General features: G+C 39.2%; 1 protein-coding gene across 1 annotated transcript; it reads left to right on the plus strand.

Annotated features, from left to right (window-relative positions):
• Window positions 1–7,732: 7,732 nt before the first annotated feature.
• col28a1b (collagen, type XXVIII, alpha 1b) lies at window positions 7,733–24,162 on the plus strand. Its single transcript, XM_034211434.1, has 34 exons — window positions 7,733–7,874; window positions 9,155–9,720; window positions 10,052–10,072; window positions 10,164–10,223; window positions 10,358–10,411; window positions 10,488–10,532; window positions 10,608–10,634; window positions 10,736–10,780; window positions 10,868–10,912; window positions 11,967–12,020; window positions 12,884–12,952; window positions 13,332–13,400; window positions 14,392–14,460; window positions 15,230–15,298; window positions 15,430–15,498; window positions 15,752–15,820; window positions 16,069–16,137; window positions 16,413–16,484; window positions 16,587–16,655; window positions 16,786–16,857; window positions 17,258–17,326; window positions 17,952–18,020; window positions 18,094–18,162; window positions 18,246–18,314; window positions 18,663–18,731; window positions 18,818–18,886; window positions 19,115–19,183; window positions 19,447–19,527; window positions 19,619–19,654; window positions 20,363–20,399; window positions 20,473–21,027; window positions 21,373–21,560; window positions 22,115–22,391; window positions 23,170–24,162. Exons 1-34 carry the CDS (start codon window positions 7,733–7,735, stop codon window positions 23,340–23,342), a joined length of 3,585 nt encoding a protein of 1,194 aa, XP_034067325.1. The 3' UTR covers window positions 23,343–24,162.

Genomic DNA, 24,162 nt, shown 5'->3' on the forward strand with positions numbered 1-24,162 from the left:
GATCGATAGATTTATGATTAGCATAAGTTCATTCATGATGGCTCACTTCAGTGATAGTGATGACATCGTTGTGAAGTTATTAACCGAGTCATTTTCAAGATTGAGTTACAATGATAAACTGGAGTGGCAAAGGATCAGCTGAATGACCCGCAAGTGCTTCATCCAAATGGACAGGAGGATAGACTTTGTGTTTAAGTGATTTGATCATCAAAGGTAGGCCTAAGGCATTTTCAATGTGGGCCGCCGTGCCGACTTAATTCATTTGTAATTGTTACTTGGCTGTGGGTGCCCTGTCATGATAGGTGTTTATATAAATGGTGTTGTTCTGTGTGGTAGAGGGTCGCTGTCATTGATGCGTTTTGCACCCCGGGCTGCTGTTTTGATATTCCGCTGAAGTATACGCTGTGACGTAATATCTCTTCTTTTGTTTCGAGGGAAGGGGGGTCAGAGGGCCTAGGTATAAAAGTCACGGCTCGCCACTGCATTGTATAGTATCTGGTACTGTAGAAGCAAACACAATAGTGGTGGCTTAAAGCCCACTTCTGCTCCGCGCCGTCCGTTAGATGAGCCTGGTCAGATTAATAAGAGAAGGAGTTCAAAACACCGGCATAAAAGTTATAACAATAATCTGATTTTAATGGTAAAAAACACAATACGAAATACAGAGTGCCCTGTAACAGAGCACTCCGGGCTCCCCGCTCTACTGCCGTGCGATACAGATATCGGGACCAGCCAGTCAGAAACAGGGGGCATTTTGCATGAATAAACAACAGTATATATGGACATATTTGGGGCGGAGATGTGTGTCGGCTCTTCCGTCCCATTTTACTCCTAAGCGAATCAGAGAGTCCGTGGGGAGGAGTTTGGGTCGGTTGCTCACTCCCCTAGGTGTTCTTACTGGTTGGATTCACTTTGGGTCGGGCCCAATACAGCGAATCAGAGTTCTGGGAAAAAGTATTTTTCTTCTGAACAGAGCGTGAGAGCCTCGGAACTATACAAGGTCAGAATCACTTTTTATCTTACACCTGGGTTAACTCCTTTACTTTCCCAAGGAAGATTTCACACAAACTATTCCTTCCCAAACAATCAAACATTGTACACAGATATATTGGTATCAAACATTGTACACAGATATATTGGGGCTTGAGATTATATTGGCCCCAGAAAGAACCTTGAAAAGAGTGTGTGTGTGTGTGTGTGTGTGTGTGTGTGTGTGTGTGTGTGTGTGTGTGTGTGTGTGTGTGTGTGTGTGTGTGTGTGTGTGTGTGTGTGTGTGTGTTGGTATCTGGGTCAGTAAGTGTGAGAAGGTTTATATATATATAGGATTACTTTAAAACAGTCCCAAATAATACATGTTCACTTCAATACAGTTCAAGATAATACCTGTTTACTTTAATACAGTTTAGAACAATATCTGTTTACTTTAATAAGGGGATTAATAAGAGTTGTGTCTAGCAGCTCTGTCTAGCAGCTCTCTCTCGCTCGGGAACAGCTGATCGCTGCACGGCGATCAGCTGTCCCTCCCTCAAGGTGTGTGTGGGTGTGTCTGTGTCTCATTCACTGTCCCTCAGGTTGTAGCATATTTCGATTGCCAGTTTGTGGCTTGTATATGTTTTGTGAACGCAACGCTGGCATAATATGATGTGGCCTGCTGACATGGCATCTAATTAACACACAGGACTAAAATAATACGTGTTTAATTCAGCCCAGATGCGGTGACTGCAGGCCAAATCCATTAATGCGGCATATATTGAAGTTGTTCAAAGTTGCACCGGTATGAGGCGCAGTGAGAACCACGCACCTGTCAGACTAGCGAATGTGCACATTTACATTTCAGGAGAATAATGAAGATGTGATTGGTTGTTCCACTCTCCGTTTCTCACGAGACCAGCGCGCTGCTGTTTACATTAGTGTGGACTGGACCGACTGAAACTGACGGCAAGGTTAATTATTGTGGAAGGATGGACCCCCATCCTGCAACAAAAAAAAGGCAACGAAATGTGCTAAAATCACTGATTTATTCAGAACCCCCCATATGCTATAGAATGACGAAGCAGAAAGTAAGTGAGCGAACATTATGAGCCACATTTCTTTCTATAGTGTAGCCTGATGTGCACATCGACCAACACAACAGTGTCTCAGTCCAATGCTAAGTTAGTGGCAGGCTCTGTGGGACTGGAGACTAAAAGGCTACACAAAACCCAAACATGTCCTTAATGTTACTCAAGGCAAATATATGTAATGTAACCGTTAGACTGCAGCTAACTGTGGGGCTAGAAACCCCTCATACTGTGAGTGAATAACTTGAGATGGTTATGTTGCCTATGGGGAGACAATCATTATGGTATTAGGCAGGGCTCGACATTAAGGGCTGCCCGATGGTCCGGGGCCATCTAGTATTTAGCTCGGGCAATGAAGCCTCACCTGCTGGTTGCCCGATCGGGCAATCTATTATGCCAGTATCATGGAGCTCGCGGATCCAGTAATGAGTGACCCGACAGTCAAATTAAACATATCTATAACTAGTTTAGGTAGTTTGAGAGGTAATTAAAATAGCTACGTGTGATATTCTAACCTGAAGTGTGTGTTTTGTCCGCTCACCGCTGCATGTGATTATGCAGAGCTGTGTGTCGACTCGTCAGCAGCAGCTGATCTCTCTCTCCCGCCAGATTAGACTTCACTCGCGTTTATGTCCATATCGATCAGATCTAGCTAGTTCTAGCTAATGATAGACTACCTGCTTATTAAAAGACACCTAAACAATAAGTGTCGCTATGCAACTGGGTCAGGCCACAAAGTATAGCGCAGCATTATGCATTTGTTTACATGCCCACCGGAACCCCGAGGCATTACCAACAATCAACCCATACAGGACATCTCTTTCTCCACATTAAAGGAAGGCTCCAGTCATTAGATAGTTAATCAAAACTTCAGTATTTAGTGAAACATTATGTTTAAACCATACCCTGAAGAAATCAGCGATATTCCCCGGTAAATAATGATTTTATAGCTCTTTTTTTATCAAAACCTGTATATTCCGTCAGGCAGCTGCCATTTTGGCCATTTTCAGTAGTCGCATGATCCGAGAAACTAGGTCGTGACGTCATCTATGCGTTCACTTTGTAAACACACGACGAAAACATGGCGGAGTATTTGAGTTCGGACTCGTCAGCCGAGGAAGAAGTTTAGAAAAATAAAGTCCAGGCGGACTTACTTTGAATTATCACTATAGGTATTCATTCCATCCAAATACAACTGTAAATTTTTTTTAAAAAACATACTCTGTTATCCTCTTAGGCCCCACGGACCCGGTTCCGGGGCCGAAATCGCGTCATTTGCAGGAAACAACGTCTAAGGAACCTTAATATTTAATAAACTATGAATATTGTATATCCATATAAAGGGAAAACAACTAATTTAACTGATCTTTTTCATTTTCTTCTTAAAAAAAAACACACAATGCTAACAGTGAGCCTCTGAATTAGCCCCGAGCGAAAAATGCTAACCTATTACTGCACCAAAAATCACTCCTAGCTCCCTTATTACTTATCCTAGCTGCACATCCAACACATCGTTTATGATCGTAAAGACACAGAATCTAACGGTGCTCACCTCAACACTGAAAGATACAAACTCGTGACGTTATCAACAAAAACGTACATCAGAACAAGTGGCGCTAGGTACTAACATGTGCTAGGCTAACATGGCTTACCTTGGTCTTTGTCTGATCTAAACTGGTCTTCAATGGCATTACAACGATAAAAACGATGATGTAGTTAAGCCATAGGTTAATATCCAATGTGACTGTGTCCCCTTTGAAATGTTCTAATAATCTATAAGCAATACAACTGCAATTCCGTTATCTGCTGTCCGCTCTGTGTTCCGTGCGCTCTGGGTCCTGCAAATCCTGCTTCCTTACGTAGTAAACAATAAGTAAAGTCTGCTGCGTAATGTGCTTACGCTGGCTGGCATTGGCAGTGCACTGCATCCCCATTAAGTAATGGTTGATTAATAAATCCCATTTTATGTTTCATCATACTCTCAGAGTAGTCGTCCGGAAACTTGAAATGTTCGCTGCATACATGCGCCTGTGGATCTTTCGGTTCGGGCCGAGCACATTTCGCTAGCCACTGCCTCCGAACATACTTCCTACGCTTACCCGTTGGCAATAGATGGAACGGAGCATTCCGTGGATTGTTCCTATCCGAATTGTGGCAATGTTTCGCGATACAATGAGGCATATTTCAATAGAATGTGAGAGTAACTAGAGTAAACAACATGAACAAAGCACATACGTCAATTTGTCCTCGACACCAAATGCATAGTTCACGTCACTTCCGGTAAAATAAGTCATGTGACTCGTCAAAATGGCGCCGCCCACAGGGTTGATGTTATTTCGGTAATTAATCAGCATAGAATCACTGATAACGTCATCGGATAAAAAAAAAAAAAGAAAAGACTGGCAGAGACTGGTCTGTTTTATCGGATGATAATTATTTAAAAATGCGTGTCATGAGGATTGCCTCCCTTTAAGTGTTAGACATTAGAATTGACTATTCTTGTCTGTCACATACTCTTCTTGTCTGTCACATAAGTGGCGCAACTGAAGCGGTATTGCGCTAAAGGGAAATTATTTTTGACCGGACATTTTAACCAAAGAGATTTAGATTTTGCCAGCTAACGGGAACTCTGACGTCGCCATTTTGTGTGCTTCGCGGATGCGCTCGGCTCCTCTCGACTGCTGCTCGGGTCTGCTCGGTCAGCTTCCGGATGAGGAGGCATTCATTCGACCAACTTACAGTAGATAACATTACAAACATTTTTAACAGGGGCCATAATAGTGTAAATAATGTTTGTTTTGGCAGTTATAACTGAATGTAATGTTTTCTACTTTTTTACATCTGGGAAGGCATTTGCCTTCATCAGATGGAAAGTGTCTTGACCGACAACTTAAGTATTTCTTAAAGCTATGCAGGGCATGCAAGCGAGCAAACACAAACAAGAACAAACAAGTGAAATGAAGAATACAATTGAAATTGTACAATACAATATTGTGGTGGTTCATCTTATTTGTGCAGGAAATGAGCTAACGGACTTCAATCAAACAGTCACTTTAAAACGCAACCACCAATTAAATTTCACAGAAAGAAAGCAAAAGATTTATTACTTTTCTGTTGTTTCCAGAGCTGTTTCTTATTTTTATCTTTAAAAAAAAAAGCGTCAGCTAAATGCAATGTAATGTTATAATTCAGTCTAGAGAATGCACCAGACAGCATCTAAGACCTGCACAAATCTACATTTTCTAGGGGGAGGCCCCCCAAACCCTTTGTGCGTCATTTCTTCCGCGCGCATTTTTCAGGGCAATCTCTATTGGGCTCAGGGCCATCTGTAAATTAGCTTAGATGGCCCACAGGGCCATCTCCCAAAATCCTTAATGTCATGCACTGTATTAGGCCATGCAAATACAGGGTCAACTTAGGGATACAATAAGTGTTGTATAGTTCTTGAATAATGTTATTTCATAAATAATTGTTAATGTAATGATTACATTGTCTCCTTATTCAGTTCCACTATCAGATGATGCTGATGGTGATGACCCTGAGGGAGAGATGCAGGCACTGGCAGGTACAGAGGAAACTGTTTCAATAGGCTATGACTGACACTGAACACTTCATGTTCTCTCAATTATAGTTATTGATCAGAGTTTAATCCATCCCAATATTCAGTACCAGCAGATGCTGAGGAGGTTGACAAGACAAGTCAAGATTCAGGGTCCGGCACAAGGGAAATTGCAACTTAGTAGGGCAGCAACGTTGTAGATATTGACGATACATCCAGCAAAACGCCCCCAAAAAAAACTGGTAGTGGCCTGGCTGGGTGTATAATTCTCGGCCTGACCTATGGTCCCAGTCTGGCCCTGCTGACACATCACACACCCATACACTACACACACATTACTGATTAAACTGATATCACAATTGAGTTACTCTCTTTAAATAAATATACTGTAATTGGAAAATAATCATGTGTGGTGTCCTTGTTTTGTCCGTCCTTGAGCCAGGGCTGCTTATTGTTGTATGCAGGTTATTCTTGGTTTTAGAATGAATTCAGTAATGGTGTGTGTGTAACACAAACATAATAAATCATTGGATAGTGTTTCTCAAATGAAGGGGGGACATAATGAAATAAAGTGATGTATTAAGACTCAGTGCAAGTTATTACTTTCTTCCTTTACTTGGCATTCTTCAAAAATACACAGACATTGCAGCACATCTTTTCACGTCTTTGTTAAGCAAGCTTAATGACAATATCATACTATTACTATAGCCTATAGGAGTGTTCTATAGTGTGTTCAAAAAACAACTACAGAAACACTATATATTATATTATAGTTATACTATTTAAAATAATATAGTCTTAATACGGAAACACCAAAAAAAACACTATAGTAATAATATGCATCCACTATGACAATATCATGCTATTACTATAGGAGTGTTCTATAGTGTGTTCAAAAAACAACTACAGAAACACTATATATTATACTATAGTTATACTATTTAAAATAATATAGGAATACTACAAAGATCTAGATACATGGTATTACTATTGAAATATTATAGGGCTACTATAGCTAATAAAATGGCACTACAGAAAAAAACTATAGTAATACGATAGCCGGGGAAAAATACTATAGAACACTACAAACTTACTATAGGATACTATACAACTCTTATAGTTCATTTTCGTAAAGGAGAACCTGTATTTAACCATTTACTCATCCAAGTATTTCTAAAAGTAACACAGATCGATGTCGATGAGAAGAAGCAGTAAAGTTGCCCTGACAAAAACTCAGTAAGACTTCTGTTATATGTGTACAGTGCCTCTGTACTATTGTAATGTGCCTAATGTTCATAACTTGCTGTAGCTTGACATTATCTTAGAGTTGAAAAATGTAAATAGTGTGTTTACATTATTCTAATATAATTCAAACAATATATGTATTAAAATAACACAGGTCCATTTGCATTCCTGCAGGAGGTTATTGTGAACTCATGGCGTCAGTGAATAACCACAGAGTCAGTCAAAAATGAAGTCCTTTCGGTCAGTAGTCATGAGCTCTAAACTAGCTCTGAAATGTTGGAGTGGCCCCAGAGCCCCCGGCCACACAGACACACACCAGCTCATCTGCTGGTCCTCACTTTGTCCCAGCCCCGTTTACTGGACATTATTTCGCAGCGAAATGCCACCCATAGGACAGCTAACTGGATTACAAGCTCTGACTGCAGCTAAATGAGATTCTAGGTAAAACAACTATTTTTTGCATGACTAACCCTTAATGTAATCTCACGTTACAGTTTGAATAACAGCTCTAATGTATGTTTTACAGCTTGGACAAGTCAATAGGCTCATGTTAGCCAAACTTTAACATTTAAAGATGCTTATTTACTATGAACTGAATAACTTTGTAGGTAATTTAGGGTTGCAGCATTTGAGATTTGTGTAGATCAGTATTGCACATTGCTTTGAATATTTTCTCTAATTTCAGGTTTATTTAACTCAGTTTATGAGCAGTACAATTTGAACAATTAACCAAGAACTTCACAGCATGTATGGTTAGAAGGATGCACGATTGTAACATACAGTATCAAACAGGTGCATTTTGCTACTGCTATAATTAGCTTTGTTTAAGCACTTTATCACTTAGTGTTACTTTGTTTTTTTAGCTAGAATGAAAATGTTGCTAAGGGGAAACCTGAGGAGTGGATTGGGAATTTGCTTTCTGTTGTTGGCTCTCTCACACGAGGCCACAGGACAGAGAAGAAGGAAAGGACGCAGGAACAACAACAGACTGCGTGACGATGGAGGAAATGGTAATTATTTATATGATGTATACAATTTTGGTGGTGAAGGTCGGTCAATAGATCCTGATGTTGTAAAAGAGAAAGTTAGTAGGATCAGACATTCAACATCCACAGCTCAAGATAATCAGCTTAAAGGTCCCCTATTATACTGTTTTTCATCAATATAATATAACTCTCAGATATATATACAAACATTTCAATCATGAGAGACGTGATGTATGAAATACATGTTTAATACCGGACACGTGGTATAGAAAATTATGATGACAGATTACAACAATGAATCAACTGATGTTTGGAGATTAGGCCCCGGTTTGTAGGATAATCATTCGGGAGGGGAAAACCGCTCCGATGAACCCCCCGGGGTCTAGACACTGGTGGTGGTGATAATGGTTCGGTCTGGTCTGGAGGAAGAAGGATTAGCTTGGCCCTGAATTAGGAGACAGGAGGTGAAGGGGTGGAGGCGGGTTGTGCGTTGACACCTGAAATGACAACTGACAGAGAGGGAAGAGCCGATTTAAAGGGTTTAGCAGGTGCAATGATTGCTAGCTGGGGAGTACCGCCCCTGATTACTTAATGGGAGAGGAGCTTGCAGTGACGTGTAACACCAGGAGTATGGTCTTCCTTCTTGAACTTGCGCTAAGCTTCATGTCTCTGAAGTGTTTGGCTCGAAATACCAAACAGATCATCATAGCATCCCATAATCCCCTCTGTTTCAGCCCTGTTTCAAAAGTGCTGATTCTTTGTCGGTTACTTTAGATGAAAATAAGGAGCCACTCCCCTCTGAGAGATATTTGGTTAAAAATAACACAATGGTGCTCTAGGAGGAGATGCAGGTGATGAGGAGGGGGGGGTTACCTTGGTTGGTGATTGGCTAATGGTTACACAAGCCAAAAAACGTTATGACATCATAAAGTGGCCAACATCTGATCAGCTCATTTTCACACAGTTTTTTATATAAATGGATCAGGACAAAAAGAGAGCGAAGATTTTTTTCGTGAAACTTTCAGAATCTCTTTACACATAGTCCCACATGTTTATAAAAGACATGAAAAAGTGGATTTTGCATAATAGATGACCCTTAAATCATAAATAGGAAGATTTTTGTCTGGATGGCATATGTTGAGAATCACATGAATATGGACATCACTCTCTTGTATTTCTATTCAACGTTAGGTTTGTCTGAAGGGATCCATGTAGGTACAACCTTCAGAACCTTTTATCATCCCCAACAGTATTTTACAGTACAGTATTTGACAGGATTCTTTGTCGAACTCCTTCTCTCACAGGTCTGACGTGTTCACTGGAGGTGGCTTTCATTCTGGACAGCTCGGAGAGTGCAAAGATATACCTGTTTGAGAAGCAGAAAGCTTTCGTGTTGAGCTTCAGCACTCGCCTCTCCATGACTCAAATAGACGGCTGGACGCTAAAGATGAGAATGGCAGCTCTTCAGTACAGCAGCTTTGTGTCCATGGAGCACCGGTTCTCAGCCTGGAGAGACCTGGATTCATTTCACAATCAAGTAAACGCCATGAACTACATCGGCCACGGCACCTACACCACCTACGCCATCACCAACGTCTCGCAGCTGCTGGTGGAGGAGACGCCGGCCGACAGCGTCAGAGTTGCAGTGCTGATGACTGACGGTGTGGACCACCCCCGGAGCCCTGATGTGATCGCAGCTGCAGCAGAGGCCAAAGGTCAAGGCATAAAGTTCTTTGCTGTGGGTTTATCAGACATCGGCCAGCAGAGTAAGAATAACGCCAAGCTCCGGGCCATCGCCAGCACACCTGCTCAGCAGTTTGTCCAAAGTCTTCTCGATCCTCAGCTGGAGGAGAAGCTGATCAAGGAGATGGTGAGAGGTTACTGTGTGTGACTTTACAAATTGACATTTTACACAACATGGAAATGAGTTGGATCTTTCCTAACATAATAATTATCTAGTTTTTATTTGTTTGTTTGCATGAAACATATAGTTTAACTACTTTTTTAAGAATAAATACATTTGCTATCATGGCTGTTTCTTAAAGTAGTTTAACTTGTTCTCCCCTAGCTTTTTATATTTTTCTGTAGTTTGTTAAATACATTTTAGTTGCTTATGACCACTCTTTTGCCTAACAGTCAGCAGTCATCAATCACAACCAAATATTTTGCCATTAACATTCTGTGTCTTTTGTTTTGAAAAGGGTGCACTTGCCTATGAAGGGGTGAGTTTTCCAATGCAATGCAGTATTTTGGTTCATTAATAACTGGTTTGTGAAGATGGATGTACTGACTTTTGTCTGTTCTCTCTTTTAGTGTCCAAAGGCTCAAGTGTGTACGTGTGAAAGAGGAGAAAGGGGCCTTCAAGGAAGTCAAGTGAGTTCCATACAAGAAGTGTCATTTCTTACCAAAAGTATAGGATAGTCATTATGTATTCCCTCATCACAAACATGCATGGCATCAGCTCTTCCTTTAGCATCTGACCAAGACTTAACAATTGCTAATTCCAGGGTAGAAAAGGGGACCCAGGCTACACAGGGCCACCTGGTGTAAACGGAGCGAGGGTAAGTCATCACACAAAGTCACAAACTATGTTAGTGTCTGATTTCATGCGACTCATTGTAAGCTGGTTTCTTTAAGGGTGAGTCTGGCTCCAACGGTCGACCTGGAGGTGATGGTCCAGAGGTAAAAAAAAATGAACAGCAGACATTGTTATTATTAGAAGAAATTCTGATTTTACAACTTTCCAACATTTCACAGGGCCATCCAGGTTATAAGGGCAACAAGGTGCGTGACAATTATCTTTTGCAACATCATTATCAGTTGTTTTCTTCTCTTGACATATATTGACAAGTCCTAAGAAATTAATCTTTAGTTTGGTCTTTTAGGGGGGGACAGGAGACTGTGGCACTCCTGGGGAGAAGGGTGACATTGTATGAACAGCATCAACAATATTATTTTAATCAATACCACATAAAGGTATGTGGGTCTCTTGTAATGAATTGAGTGTCATTTCACAGGGACCTGAGGGACCTGCAGGCCAGCGAGGAACAAAGGGAGAACAGGTACAGCACATTTATAGTTGAACACTATAATGTAATGTTGTTGTGAACATTTTTGACTCTAGAAATATAAAAGTTTTGCAGAGAAATTCCAAATTTAGAAAAAAAAATCCTAAACGTTTTTGATTTTAATATAAAATAAGGTAGAACTTATATTAACCCAAAGGAAATTGTTGTGTTGCAAAAAAAAGTAAAGTGTGCCAAATAAATATGAAATAAATGAAGTGCCATCATAAGGTTAAACTTTAAATTGGTACAATACGTTTATTTGTGACAAAATACCTGCAAAATATTGACAGCAGTATTTTGTGTACTTTGCCTTTTGCTAAATGCTTGACACTATAGCGAACATGGAAAATATGATAGATGCTAAACATATTAGCATTGTCACTGTGCATATGTTAGCATGCTATAGTTAGCATTAAGGCAAGCAGCCTCAAAGAGCCTTAGTTTCATCATTTTTATTGATTTATAATATGATACATTCAATCACTTTATTATTTGTCAATGTATTCCACACCAGTTTAGCAGTAAAGGAGCAATTTCCTGGTTTTTGAAACTTTTCCCAGACAGACATCACAATGAGTCGACATAAGAAAGTTAATTCTCTCTTAAATATGAAAAATGGAAGTGGAATTTCTCTCTCATTCATCTCTGCACTAATGGAATGTGAATATTGGTTTATGGGTAATCCTGATACTAATGTGGCTATCCAAAGCAGTGAATCCAGGCTTGCAGGATATTATTCTTCTGCAGGAACAGACTTTGTGTGGTGGGATTAGTGCACGGACCTGGCCGACCAGCACTTCTCTTCCTCCTCTGTGCTACTGGCATAGTGTCTGTATGATCTTTCCTTTTGTGAGCTTGGCCGGAGAATTTAAGGACATGAAAGCTGAACATGTTGATTTTAGTGATTTCAGTGGTGTTGGCTTGGTCATATGAAGTGGGGGCCCCCAGTTGTTTTGAGAAGACACTGTACAGATAGTTATGAGTGTTGTTAAAGCTAACATGTATGATGTATTGCGGGACTGTATAAGACTTTGAATATGTTTTGCAGGGAGTACTAGGATTTACAGGAGACACAGGCCCTGAAGGACCAGCAGGACCCAAAGTAAGTTAACCCAAGATCTTGAGATGCATTGACATTTATGGAATTGTAAACTCTGTCTGCTTTCATTTTCTCTGTGATAGTTCCTAACAGCAACAGTTGGATTGGCTGGATTTCATTCGCAGAGATTTCCAGACGTGACAACCCCTAGTGGTAGTAACAAAAAAGATAGTGGCAGAAAGCAACATGCTGGAATTGTAGGGATCTGTTTTAGAGGATGAAGTCAGAATCCATATTTATTATTTTTCAAGTTTTTACCAAAAATCTTCTACTTATAATTTCTTTGAGAAATAAAGTTATTTGCTTTCTTGATGATAGTAAACTGTTTCATAAACACACATTCCAAAATGCAGAGCAGTCAGTTACATCATGATTATGGTCAACCAAAGGATTTAGTCATTTAAGATCATTTTGTAATTTGGTGATATTTTTCAATAGTTCAGCATTCCCAGGACACATTCCCACGTATTGTTTTGTGAGGTAGAAACAACCTTTAAAATGTGTGCACAGCGCTGATGAGATGCTGAAGGCTTCATCACCATATCTGTCCCAAAGCTTCTTAACAAAGATGTCTTTATATACAGATGAAATGTAATATCATTTATAGCACATCTAGAAAAAGTACAGACATTAGCCAAGTTTTACAGAAGGAACAAAGGACTGGTATTTATTTCCGAAATGCCTCAAAATGTTGAATGCAGACTTAGATTTGTTTGTATTATACCATATTTATTAAATGAAGACTAAACAAATATATTTTTTTAGTGCAGACAGAGGCATCTGTTAACTTATTTGCATTTATCTAACAACTCTTTGAACTGCCATTACGTGACATGCAAATCTCTGAACCTGTTTCCTTGCCACAGGGCGACCGAGGGCCCAACGGTGCTGCAGGACCACCGGGGGACATTGGTATTGGATTTCCTGGAGCCAAGGTAACACTTTTTAATCAACATCACCTATTAAACATCGTCTATAGTCATAAAATCTTCATAAAACAAATGTATGACTAAATATCTTCAGGGTACCTTTTTCTTACATAATGTAATACATGATATCCATAATGTAAATGCCATGATGGGGTAACATCTCTTTGTAATTCTCACTGGAGTTACAGAACATTTAAGGACAACTCAAGCAGCCACAAGTATTGTTGGATTAGATAAACCTTAATAAAGCTGCTTTCCCCTAACACACATCTAATAAGGGCCAGAGATTGAATAAATGATATCACTTTTTAATAATTTATTGAAAAACGTTTTGACATGTTTAAAGTGTTGAAAGTTGTTGAGTTGTGCTGTGTAATGCTTACAGGGTGAAAAAGGCCTTCAGGGAAGGTCAGGTCCTTCAGGTCCTGTTGGGATAGGAGAACCAGGACTACCTGTGAGTATGAAAATATTCGTATATTGTACCGACACATCAAGGTGTCTACATTTCTTTAATGCCCATTCTATGCATAACAGTGTCTTGATAGGATAACACTTTGTATAAATACTCTTTTACAACTTTCAAATGTATTTTAGTATAGGCCACAATTAGGCTGTCATCACAAAAAGGTTAATCAAAAGTAATAATCCTCCTTAGGCAGAGAGAGTTTCTCTTTTGAGAGAGTTATATATATATATATGTATATATATATATATATGTATTTATATGTATATATATGTATATATATATATGTATGTGTGTAATGGAGTAATATTACTTGACGCATAAGCACATCTTGTTGAGGTGGAGTTCATTTTTACTTGATTAATACACTGTTGGACAGTTAGATCTATAACAATGCTTCAAACTTTATAAACTGATCGCATGTGGTGTTTTAATAAGAACATTCAAAGCAAATGTAGTGAAGGTTCAAACCTTTCCCCCTGAAATAAAGAAGCATACAATGGAAAAATTCAAGGTAAAGGTACAGTGAAATTGTACTAAGGTACAGTGAAATTGTACTCAAGTACAGTACTTGAGTACATGTATTGTAACCTTCCACCACAGAGAGCAATTTTTATGTTGAAAATTAAAGATCTGAATAGAAACTTTATCCTGAAGAGCAAAGAAGATAAATCATGTATGGAATATTGTTTTTCCATCTGTTTTCCTTTGTTATTACGCATTATTTAAAAGTTTCCAAGATGTCAAACATAAGCACACATGAGCAAGTTCAGAGCACTTTCCTCACATCCAAATATGCTGGGAATTTAAATTTTGAACACAATTCAACTCCATGCTGCCACCTGGAGCACACAAAATGAATAGTTGTTCAAGAGCGCACCTTCACTCTGTCTTGTGTTAAACCAAATCTATGTTGGATGTTGGTATTTATTGAGGCCTTCACATATTAAGACTTTTTTTTAAAGTTGTTTTTTTATTCCAGGGTCCACCAGGACCAGCCGGAGTGCGAGGAATCCCAGGACCAACGGGTGAGGGGCTTCCAGGGCCGAAGGTGGGTTACGTTTTAAACCATGTATTGACCGAACCAATGGTTCTCAATAATGTGCAGATAGGACATACTTGTCATTCTTACTATCTACTGCAATTTGAAGCAACATTTGAAGTAATGGTTACATTGAGTTAAAGGGGCCCACCATACAGTGCTTGAATTCATGCAAATGATTTGGTTGTAAACAATTGAATATTCTTTACTTAATATGTTTAACACATTCCACATGCTTTTTCTATTTTAAAACGGATACATTTTAAGATATATGTTTTAAGTTTTTCATCTTTTTGATATTTATGATTCTTGATTTCATTTTGTTCATATTGACTTTTATGCGACAAAATACCAAGGCACATTCCTGCAAAAAGGTTATGGTCAGTAGTTATTTTTATTAGTATATAATACTTTGTATGTGTACTATAATTGCTTTTTCATATTTTGTTATGGTATTTTTATTATGTCTTCTTTTATTCAGAAGAGGGGTTGAAATAGACGGTATCATTCTGCATTTTGAAATGGGAGTGAAGGAACGCTATAACCTCTGTGCAGTTGCATCTCTTTATATTTATTGCAGGTGCATAGCAAAAGAGAATGAATTACATAAATCACAACCAGAACACGTGTCACTGATTGCTGAAAAACATTGTGTAATTACTTAGGAATTTACATTATTGGCTTTTTCATAACGTCACATATGAAACATGCTGCACATGTGTCAAGCTTATGGAAGATTGTGTCTACAGTACGTCACATTTTCAAACTTTTGTTTCAGGGGGATCGAGGATATGAGGGTCCCAGAGGAAATCGTGGGCTTGCTGGCATTGGGGTTAAAGGCGACAAGGTATAAATATCTTATTTGTTTACTCAACGTGATGAAAATGTATGCAGATCCTGCAACATTAACTATACTTCGAGTACTCGCCCAGGTCTCATAGATCACTGCATCTCTTGAATATAATCATCTTTTTTCAGGGAGGTTACGGGCCGCCTGGGTTTCCAGGTCCAGTTGGTGCTCCTGGTTTAGGAAATCAAGGAGAAAAGGTACTAGTTACATTAATGCATGTCAAACTGTTAGGTAAAGAAAATAATTCACACCTTTAAATTAAAAAAACTGATTAGAAAACTTTTAGATCAGCTTGAAAATGCATTGTCTCAAAGCCGAAAACAGGGCTGTTTTTGTCTGCATCTCTTTTGAGAGATACATGGTTATACTGGACAGTATCAGGGGGTATTTCAGTGAATACCTTGACTTTTCATACTTTCAGTAATAATATTGACATACTATTAAATGCAGGGGGATCAAGGCCCAGTTGGACCTGCAGGCCCCAGAGGAGCTCAAGGTATCGGAATAACAGGAACAAAGGTAAGACAAAACGAGGGGGGGGGGGGCCTCCTTGAACGACTATAACGTTTCAGAAACAGAAACTCAGATGCTAATTGTGATTGACATGTTGCTGATTTCCCCTCCTGATTGCATCTAAATCGTTTTGAATATTTTATCTAATAAATATGCCTGCGACTCCCAGCTGGCTTGTCAATCAAATGCAGGCGGATTTCATGATGCAATTTGTGAATATTTTGTTGAATACATTTGTCCCTGGTGGTTTTCAGGGGAATCAGGGACTCCCAGGTGAGCCTGGACTGACAGGTGAACGAGGTGTTGGACAACCAGGACCCAAAGTAAGTCCTCTAAAATGTACTGCACTACTTTCTCATCATTCTATATAGTACCGTATATGCCAGTGTGCCATTTTTTTTTATATGTGTTCTTGCTGAGAGTTAGACAGGAAGATTGATTCCACTTTCATATGTGTTTGCTTAACACAATACGAGAGCTAAGCCCGGTCCAATGTTATCCAAAAGTGATTTTCTAAATAACCTGGTCATTTTAATATTGCTTTCATACTTTTGTTCCATATCCTCAAATGCACTTGCTCCTCCCCTTCCTCTCTCAGGGTGACCCGGGGTCCGAGGGGCCACCAGGTATACCAGGTGAGCCAGCAGAGGATGGAGCCCCAGGACAAAAGGTGACATTAAACCTAAACATGTTTTCTCTTGTGCATACATACATAATACATCAATATTTCTTACCAGTCTTTGCTTCATTGTCTGTTTCTAAATGACGGCAGGGGGACGTTGGGTTACCGGGGCCCAGGGGACCTGACGGGGCTCCTGGTAAAGGCACTCCTGGAGGGAAGGTAACAGAATCACAGTTGATGTGTATATAACGTTCTTCTGTGATTTACAGATATTATGATTCAATGATCTTAAATGATATGATCACCTAAAGCTTAACTCAAAGTTGATGATTTTGAGTTATTTTGGCAGGGGGACAGAGGGGACAGAGGGAGCAGAGGACTGCCAGGTACAGTTGGTCCTGTGGGGCCAATGGGGTCAAAGGTAAGAATAATAAATAAAATGTCTTGTAAAATTTTTAAATAGTGTTACAAATTTTGAATAATGCTGCCACATCTCTTACAATAAGTGAAAACATACAGTGGCAAGAAGTAAGTTCACCCAAGTTCAATTTTGAGCACCTTGTACATATAACATTGTATGTAATATTTATATTTTCAGCTGCTTTCTAGTAACTTTTCAGAGGGAAACATTGTATGTTTTGCTCGAAAAACATTTTGTTACTCGAGCAATGTTGATCATAATTACAAAATATGATCAACAAATAAAATATATATATGATGTATAGATTATAATACAAAGCAGTAAATACCATATATTGACTATGCACATGTCTGATTCCCATGTTCCCTCGTCAATTTCAAGTCAAATGTTTCCTTTTTAGGGGGGACCCGGAAAGATGGGGCCACCGGGGGCAACAGGACCACCAGGGAGGGGTGTAGCTGGAGAGAAGGTAAAGTCTATGTGGTGCAAACAAACAGCTGCTGTAATAGTAAGAGTAGAAATAAATGTTGGTCTTTAACACATTTCACGAAAGGAATACTCTAATAACAAATAGAAATGTAATTAAAGGGAACAAATATTGACCACAAATGTGTAGTGTGAAGCCTCAGGTTTATATACCTTTCTTTTTTTACACACAAAACCTTTTATTAGGCTTCACAACCAAAAGGGGCATACATTATGTATAAAGTGTTCTAAACTTTTATACAATAATAATCCTACACATTTAAAAAAACAACAACTTAGTTTTATGTGTTAACAACCTTATTTTTGTTTTCAATTACATTTGAAATCTGTTCATTATATTTATCATTACACACAACTATTCCCCTAAATTCTATACTGTGTATTTATTTCAATTAAAAAATAAACAGTATGTTGTTTAGTTTGTGATAATGTGATTGAAGTACAATTCATACAGCTATTGGATGTATTTTATCTTTTGCCCCATACTTCCACACAGTAGGTCATTTATTTAAATATGAAAGAACAATACTGTAAACATGGAAATTTCTGATTCAAGATATCGACAACTGTAACTGCTGCTACATTCAATCTACCTCTGGTTATTTCAGGGAGAACCGGGACTACGTGGTCCAGCTGGAGCTGTGGGAGAGACGGGAAGGGGTTTCCCTGGACCCAAGGTGAGTTCAGGTTTCCTTCACTGATCCTCTTAAGAAAAGTATAAATATAACAGTGGCACCATTTGGTTTGTAGGGGGACAAAGGGCCTGCAGGGCCTGCTGGGATACCTGGACTTAAAGGTGACGGTTACCCCGGCCCTCCAGTGAGTATCAACACACCACAGTCCCTCTTTTAACACTTTACACTCAGAAATATTTAATTTATTTTACACAATGTCTTATTAAGGGACTTCCGGGGCCCCTTGGTCTGACAGGAGAGACCGGATCAGATGGCGTAGGTCTACCTGGACCAAAGGTAACGATTCATCTCAGTAAAAAACATAAAATAGGTCATTAAATTACATTATCGTTAATTTCTGTTATACAAATTCTCTTGACATAGTGGTATTTTATTCACAGTCGTACTAGTTTAGCTTTTAACTTTTTTGCTGAGTTTATAAAGATCTTGTTTTATGCATTACCACAAATATTGTCAGGATGGGGTGAAATGAGGGGGTCAAAAGATACATTTTGGTAAAGTTTTACTCTTAAATGTATGAGCCTGATATTTTCCAAGCAAGTTTTCTTTTCTATTTGTCTGAGATTAGATTACTGTGATTATTGAAAGATATCTATAAATGTTATCAATCAATTTTCTGTACAGGGAGATAGAGGCTTGTCTGGACCTCCTGGACCCACTGGACCACCAGGAATTACCCTAATTGGTCCCAAGGTAATCTGTCCTGTTCAAAATAATGGATTGCATGTGATTATATTACCCTTTAAATACAGAGAGACACAGTTGTTTTATTTTTGCAGGGTTCAGTTGGCCAAAGGGGACCGCCTGGTGCACAGGGGTTACCTGGAGAGGGCATCCAAGGAGAAAAGGTAACATGTTCAGCTACCAGACGTTAAATGTTTGATTATCACCTAGCTGTATTAAGTTACGTTTATGAATGGGAATGTATTTTCTTTGCTGCCTCGTTTAATAGAAACCCATTAAGTCTAGGAAACCAGGCTCATGTGCTTAAAAGAAGAAGAAGAAACTTTCCTTTAGTTCAATTTGACTCTATACATGAGTTCTCCTTGACACTGACTATCTCTCTCTTTCTGCAGGGGGAGACTGGATTTCATGGGATCGCTGGACCCAGAGGTCCTCCTGGACAAGGTCTGCAGGGGGACAAGGTAACAATATAATGTCAGCAACTGTATTATGAACACACAAAGTGACAGTAGACCTAGCAAAAATGAAAATCTGTATGAAATTAAAACTAAACGTGTTATTTGAGAGGCTTCAAACAAATGGGAAACAAAACTGCATCACTTAGAAAAATATATCTAGTAAGATGCATACAGAAAGCATACAACATGCTGTTGACAGGATGGGATATCCCTTTCTATCACAGCCCTACTGTGTGATTCAAGATAATGTGTCTTTCCTCTTGCAGGGGGATCGAGGGTTCAGAGGTGAGAAAGGCACCAGGGGAGACGGAGGAGGACCTGGAGAGCACGGAGTCAGTGGACCTATGGTAATGGAATCAGATTCCTAACAAGATTTAAGCCCTCTTGAAATTACTCTATGTGAACAGCTAAAAAATTTCAATCTTTTTGAAATCACAGGGTAGAACTGGACAAAAGGGAGATCCTGGACTTACAGTAAGTAAAGTGCACCACTCATTGAAGAATATCGGGACATAGCTTTGTTTTGTTTATTTTCAAACGGAGCCATACATGTCAACCATCTGGTTTTAGGTAATGTGTGTATACAGGGTTAAGGTTCGTGTATTTTCATTTGAAAGTGTTCGTATCCACATCCGATGAACATGGACGAGTCTTCGCCATTTATTTTATAGAATACACAATATTAGGGGATACTCATCATTTGAAGTTGAAGGGTCTCTGAGGGTAGTAGGCGTATTATTGAGGTAAGACAGGGGATCAGACATTTGAAGGAAGCATAAAGTAAAAAGAAGCTGGTGGTTCTGGAAACGTATCAGTATGCATGCTTATCAGGACTTATGACTTGTGGTCGCCTTCCTTTGGAGATTTTACAGGCATGCCAAACCGGTAGTAGAACCCGGGGTAGACCCAGAACATGCTGAATGGTTTTTATAGATTATCTGGTTTGTGTAGTGAAAGTGGACGACTGGACTAATTAGCTTAGCCTACTGCCACCGCAACCCAACTCTGGATAAGTGTAAAAAATGAATGGATGTTTGAAGGTGGTCTAAATTATTTTCCAACAGATTTCGATTCAAACATCCTTACATTAAAAGGTGAAAGCAAGAAGAAGCTAATGTCTTTACTGTAACTCAGAGACAATTAAGTTTGTATTACAAGTATTGCACTTTCTTTCTTTCACAGAGGGAAGATATCATCAAAATCATGAGATCCATATGCAGTAAGTAATCAGAAGCTGAATTGTTGTCAATCCTTTATGTCCACGTGTCTATAACCTGTCGCTGTTTCATTAGGTTGTGGAGTTACATGCCGCAAAACCCCCTTGGAGCTGATTTTTGTGATCGACAGCTCTGAGAGTGTGGGCCCTGACAACTTCAACCTGGTCAAAGACTTTGTAAACTCCCTAATCGACCGAGCCTCTGTCAGCCGGGACACCACACGGGTGGGTGTTGTCGTCTACAGCCACATCAACATGGTGGTGGTCAGCCTCAGACAGGAAGCCACTCGTGATGAGATCAAGTCTGCGGTGCGCTCCATGACCTACCTGGGTGAGGGGACGTTCACGGGTAGTGCCATTAAACAGGCCAACCAGGTGTTCAAGGGCGCGCGGGCAGGTGTGAGGAAGATGGCCATCATCATCACCGACGGGCAGGCCGATAAAAGAGACAAAGTCAGTCTGAAGAGTGCGGTATCAGAAGCTCATGGGAGTGACATCGAGATGTTTGTGATCGGCTTGGTGAATGAGAGCGACCCTCTGTATGAGGAGTTCAAAAAGGAGATCAATCTCATGGCCTCTGACCCCGACAGCAACCATGTGTACCTGATCAATGAATTCAAAACACTTCATGGTAAGCAATCCATGTTATCAAATTAGAACCATAGGTCTACAAAGAACGTGATTTGTTAAAAAAATGTTTTAAAGTGGAAAAGTGCTCAAACGAGTTGAATCTCACTCAATTATCTCTTCCAGCTCCCTCTCAACTAAGAGGGCAGGAAACATCTGTGCTATATATCTGGTATTAAAGTAAACTGCAGTTGGTTCAAAACTAGAGCAAATAGTCCACATTTTGTTCAATAACTTGAGTCTGCGAAAACTAACACCATGATGCTCATTATGACTTCTATGGCTGTAAGTACCTACACAGAGGAGTAAATGACTTCATGTTTACTTTTTTGGTCTTTTGATCCTAAAGCTCTGGAGAGAGAACTGCTGAGTCAGATCTGTGAGGACGACGGGGAAAGGCATTTGTTCAGCTCTGTCCCGAGTTCCAGACTGTCTCCAGGAATTCCCGATTTATCCGATAATGTTCGTGAACCTCCATACAGGACGGATACTGACACGCCCACCTTCACAGGAGACTTCACGAGGGTTCAGATAGTGGTGAGGAGAATAAATCAGTAAATGTTTTTATCTACTGTGTAACAACAGTTTAGTGTATCAATGGGAACAATTAGGAAGTCGGTCATTACTTTTTATAAAGACGTTCATTGTTCCCAGAGGATACATCTTGATGACTTTAGTGATCCCTTTACTTTTCTTCTGGTGCCAAAAGCAGCAAAAATCTTTATTCATCTAATTAAAGCTAAATATTTACTAAACAGACAGAAATAGGCAGAAAGTTGTTACCTAAATTCATTGTCCCCAGAAGATGAATCCTAATGAATTTAGTGATTCTCTGACTTTTCCTCTAGCTCTATAATGAGGTGGACATTGTGGTTTGAGTTAAATGTATCTAGAACTATTGAATGATTACAATTTTAGTTTTGGCATTCATGAACCCCTCAGGATTCATTTGGTAACTTTTCAGTAAATCGTCTAGGTACGTCTCAGGGTTTTCATATAGCCTAGTAAATGGAACCGTCTCAGGTGTTATAACATCATGATTGTATTATCTTACCTGGATAAATAAAAGGTTTAAAATGTTACTGTTACAGCCCGGCCTTCCAGCGCCACAACCCGACAGAGAACCCATCACTCCACAGAGACCAAAGACAGACGACAGAAGCTCCTCACAGATTCATAGATGGCCATTCTTTGACATGGATCCTTTCAGACCCGTCACAGAGTCCTTCCCACAGTTTGACATGAAGGACCCCAAACGTGTGGTGATGACTGGAGTTATCGGGCCGGCAGGTCCAACTCTGATGACACCGCCCCGGTTTACTATCCTTCCAACTACTCCACTGTCGCTGTCTGAAACCAACATACCTGGTAATTGCTGAAGAGATTAGAGAATGAAGAAATAATAGGTTCAAATGTTACAAATCAAGTCGTAAAATGGTAATGTCCAAGCGTCTGAAATAAGAAAGGTTCAAAACACAAAAGTATGCAAAAATGTAAGGAATAGTTTAACCTTTTATCCTCACAAAACATTAGATGAGAAGCTTGTTATTAGTAGCTGTATGTATAGCAGTTGGGAGCTAGTTATCTTAGCTTGGAAAAGATAAGTCAACATTTCAAATATCTACATGAAAGTGATAAACCGAAATTATCTGTAATAAAAAAAAATACAATTTTTGAATTGTATCTAAAAAGCGTTACTTACATGTTTCTGTAGTAGCCGCTCACACATTTAAAATAAGCCTGGTTAGCAGTGAGGCTCTAGATGTGGTGATGTCAGTCTTTTAGTTTGGTCCAGACTAAAATATCTCAGCATCTCCTTGAAGTAGATTGATTTGCACGGACATTAATGGTCCCCAGAGGATGAATCATACTGACTCGGAGATCCTCTAACATTTGTGGCAGTAAAGAAAGTGGTAGTTTTAAGTCAAATATCTCAAAAACTATTGCTTGCAGATTTTTCTTCTTGCAAAACTATCTGGAAAAATGTTTAATTTGTCTAAACATTATACCTGTAAAACTCATTTCAAGTTTTACTTTGTATATAAATATTTAGTCAAAATGTTTGCCTGCTAACCCACTACACTTTGCATGGCTAAATAATGTTTAAGTCTACTTAAAATGTCCGCTTCTTCTTTTTGTTGTCTAGCTGAGGGCTGCAACCAGGTGCTGGATCCAGGGCCGTGCCGGGACTACGTGGTGAAGTGGTACTACGACCCCATAGCTAATTCCTGCGCTCAATTCTGGTTCGGAGGCTGTTCAGGAAACAGAAACCAGTTTGAGACTGAGAAGGGCTGCAGAGAAACCTGCGCCAAAGTCTAACATCCCCATGTATCACCAGTCACAAATAAAACCTTCTGTCCTCCACAGTTGCTTTCGCCATGAGGATCACTTCAAAGTCAGCGCCTTAGTATTCTTCTTGCAGCTACTTTGACCATGATCGAGAAGATAAACACCATTCTTTATAAAAGATGCATCATTAAACCTAATTAGCCCAAAATGTTGATTGAAGTTCTACATTTTTCAGTATGATTAGTACTCTTAAATGTGTTTTTTCCTTTTGGCCTGAGAGATGTGTGTATTAATTTTGTAAACTAATAGAGAAAAGAATGCCTGTGATGTTACTTACATACTGTGGAACAGTTCTGCTGAAATTAAACTTTGTAACCATTAACCTTTCTATTTAGAAAAAGTAACCATTTTGTATGTTGCAATGATGTATTTGTTACTTAATGTTGTGAGTTTATTGTATTTGTTTATGTTTTTAATACTGTGAAATGTGATTCATGAAAAAACTTAAGCAAATAAACTTATGTCATGCACTGAAGGTAGACTTATCTTCGTTTTAGTTGTTCTGGACCTAAATAAACACAAGGTGAAGCATACCTGCAATCTACATGATTGTATTTGGACATGCAACTAAGAAAATGTTTCAATCATCATAATTGTTTGTATTGTTTAACTTGAATAATTGCATTGGAAAACTGAATAGCATAATTTGTCATTGAACACATTAGTTTGGATCTGAAGTTCACTACACTTCAAACATAATCTAATACTTTGGGGAAAACATTTATTTAATCCTCACAAAATGTATTTCTCTATATATTTCCACATTCACTATATTTTTTAATAACTCAAC

Source organism: Gymnodraco acuticeps, unplaced genomic scaffold, assembly GCF_902827175.1.
Source record: "Gymnodraco acuticeps unplaced genomic scaffold, fGymAcu1.1, whole genome shotgun sequence".
NCBI lineage: Eukaryota > Metazoa > Chordata > Actinopteri > Perciformes > Bathydraconidae > Gymnodraco > Gymnodraco acuticeps.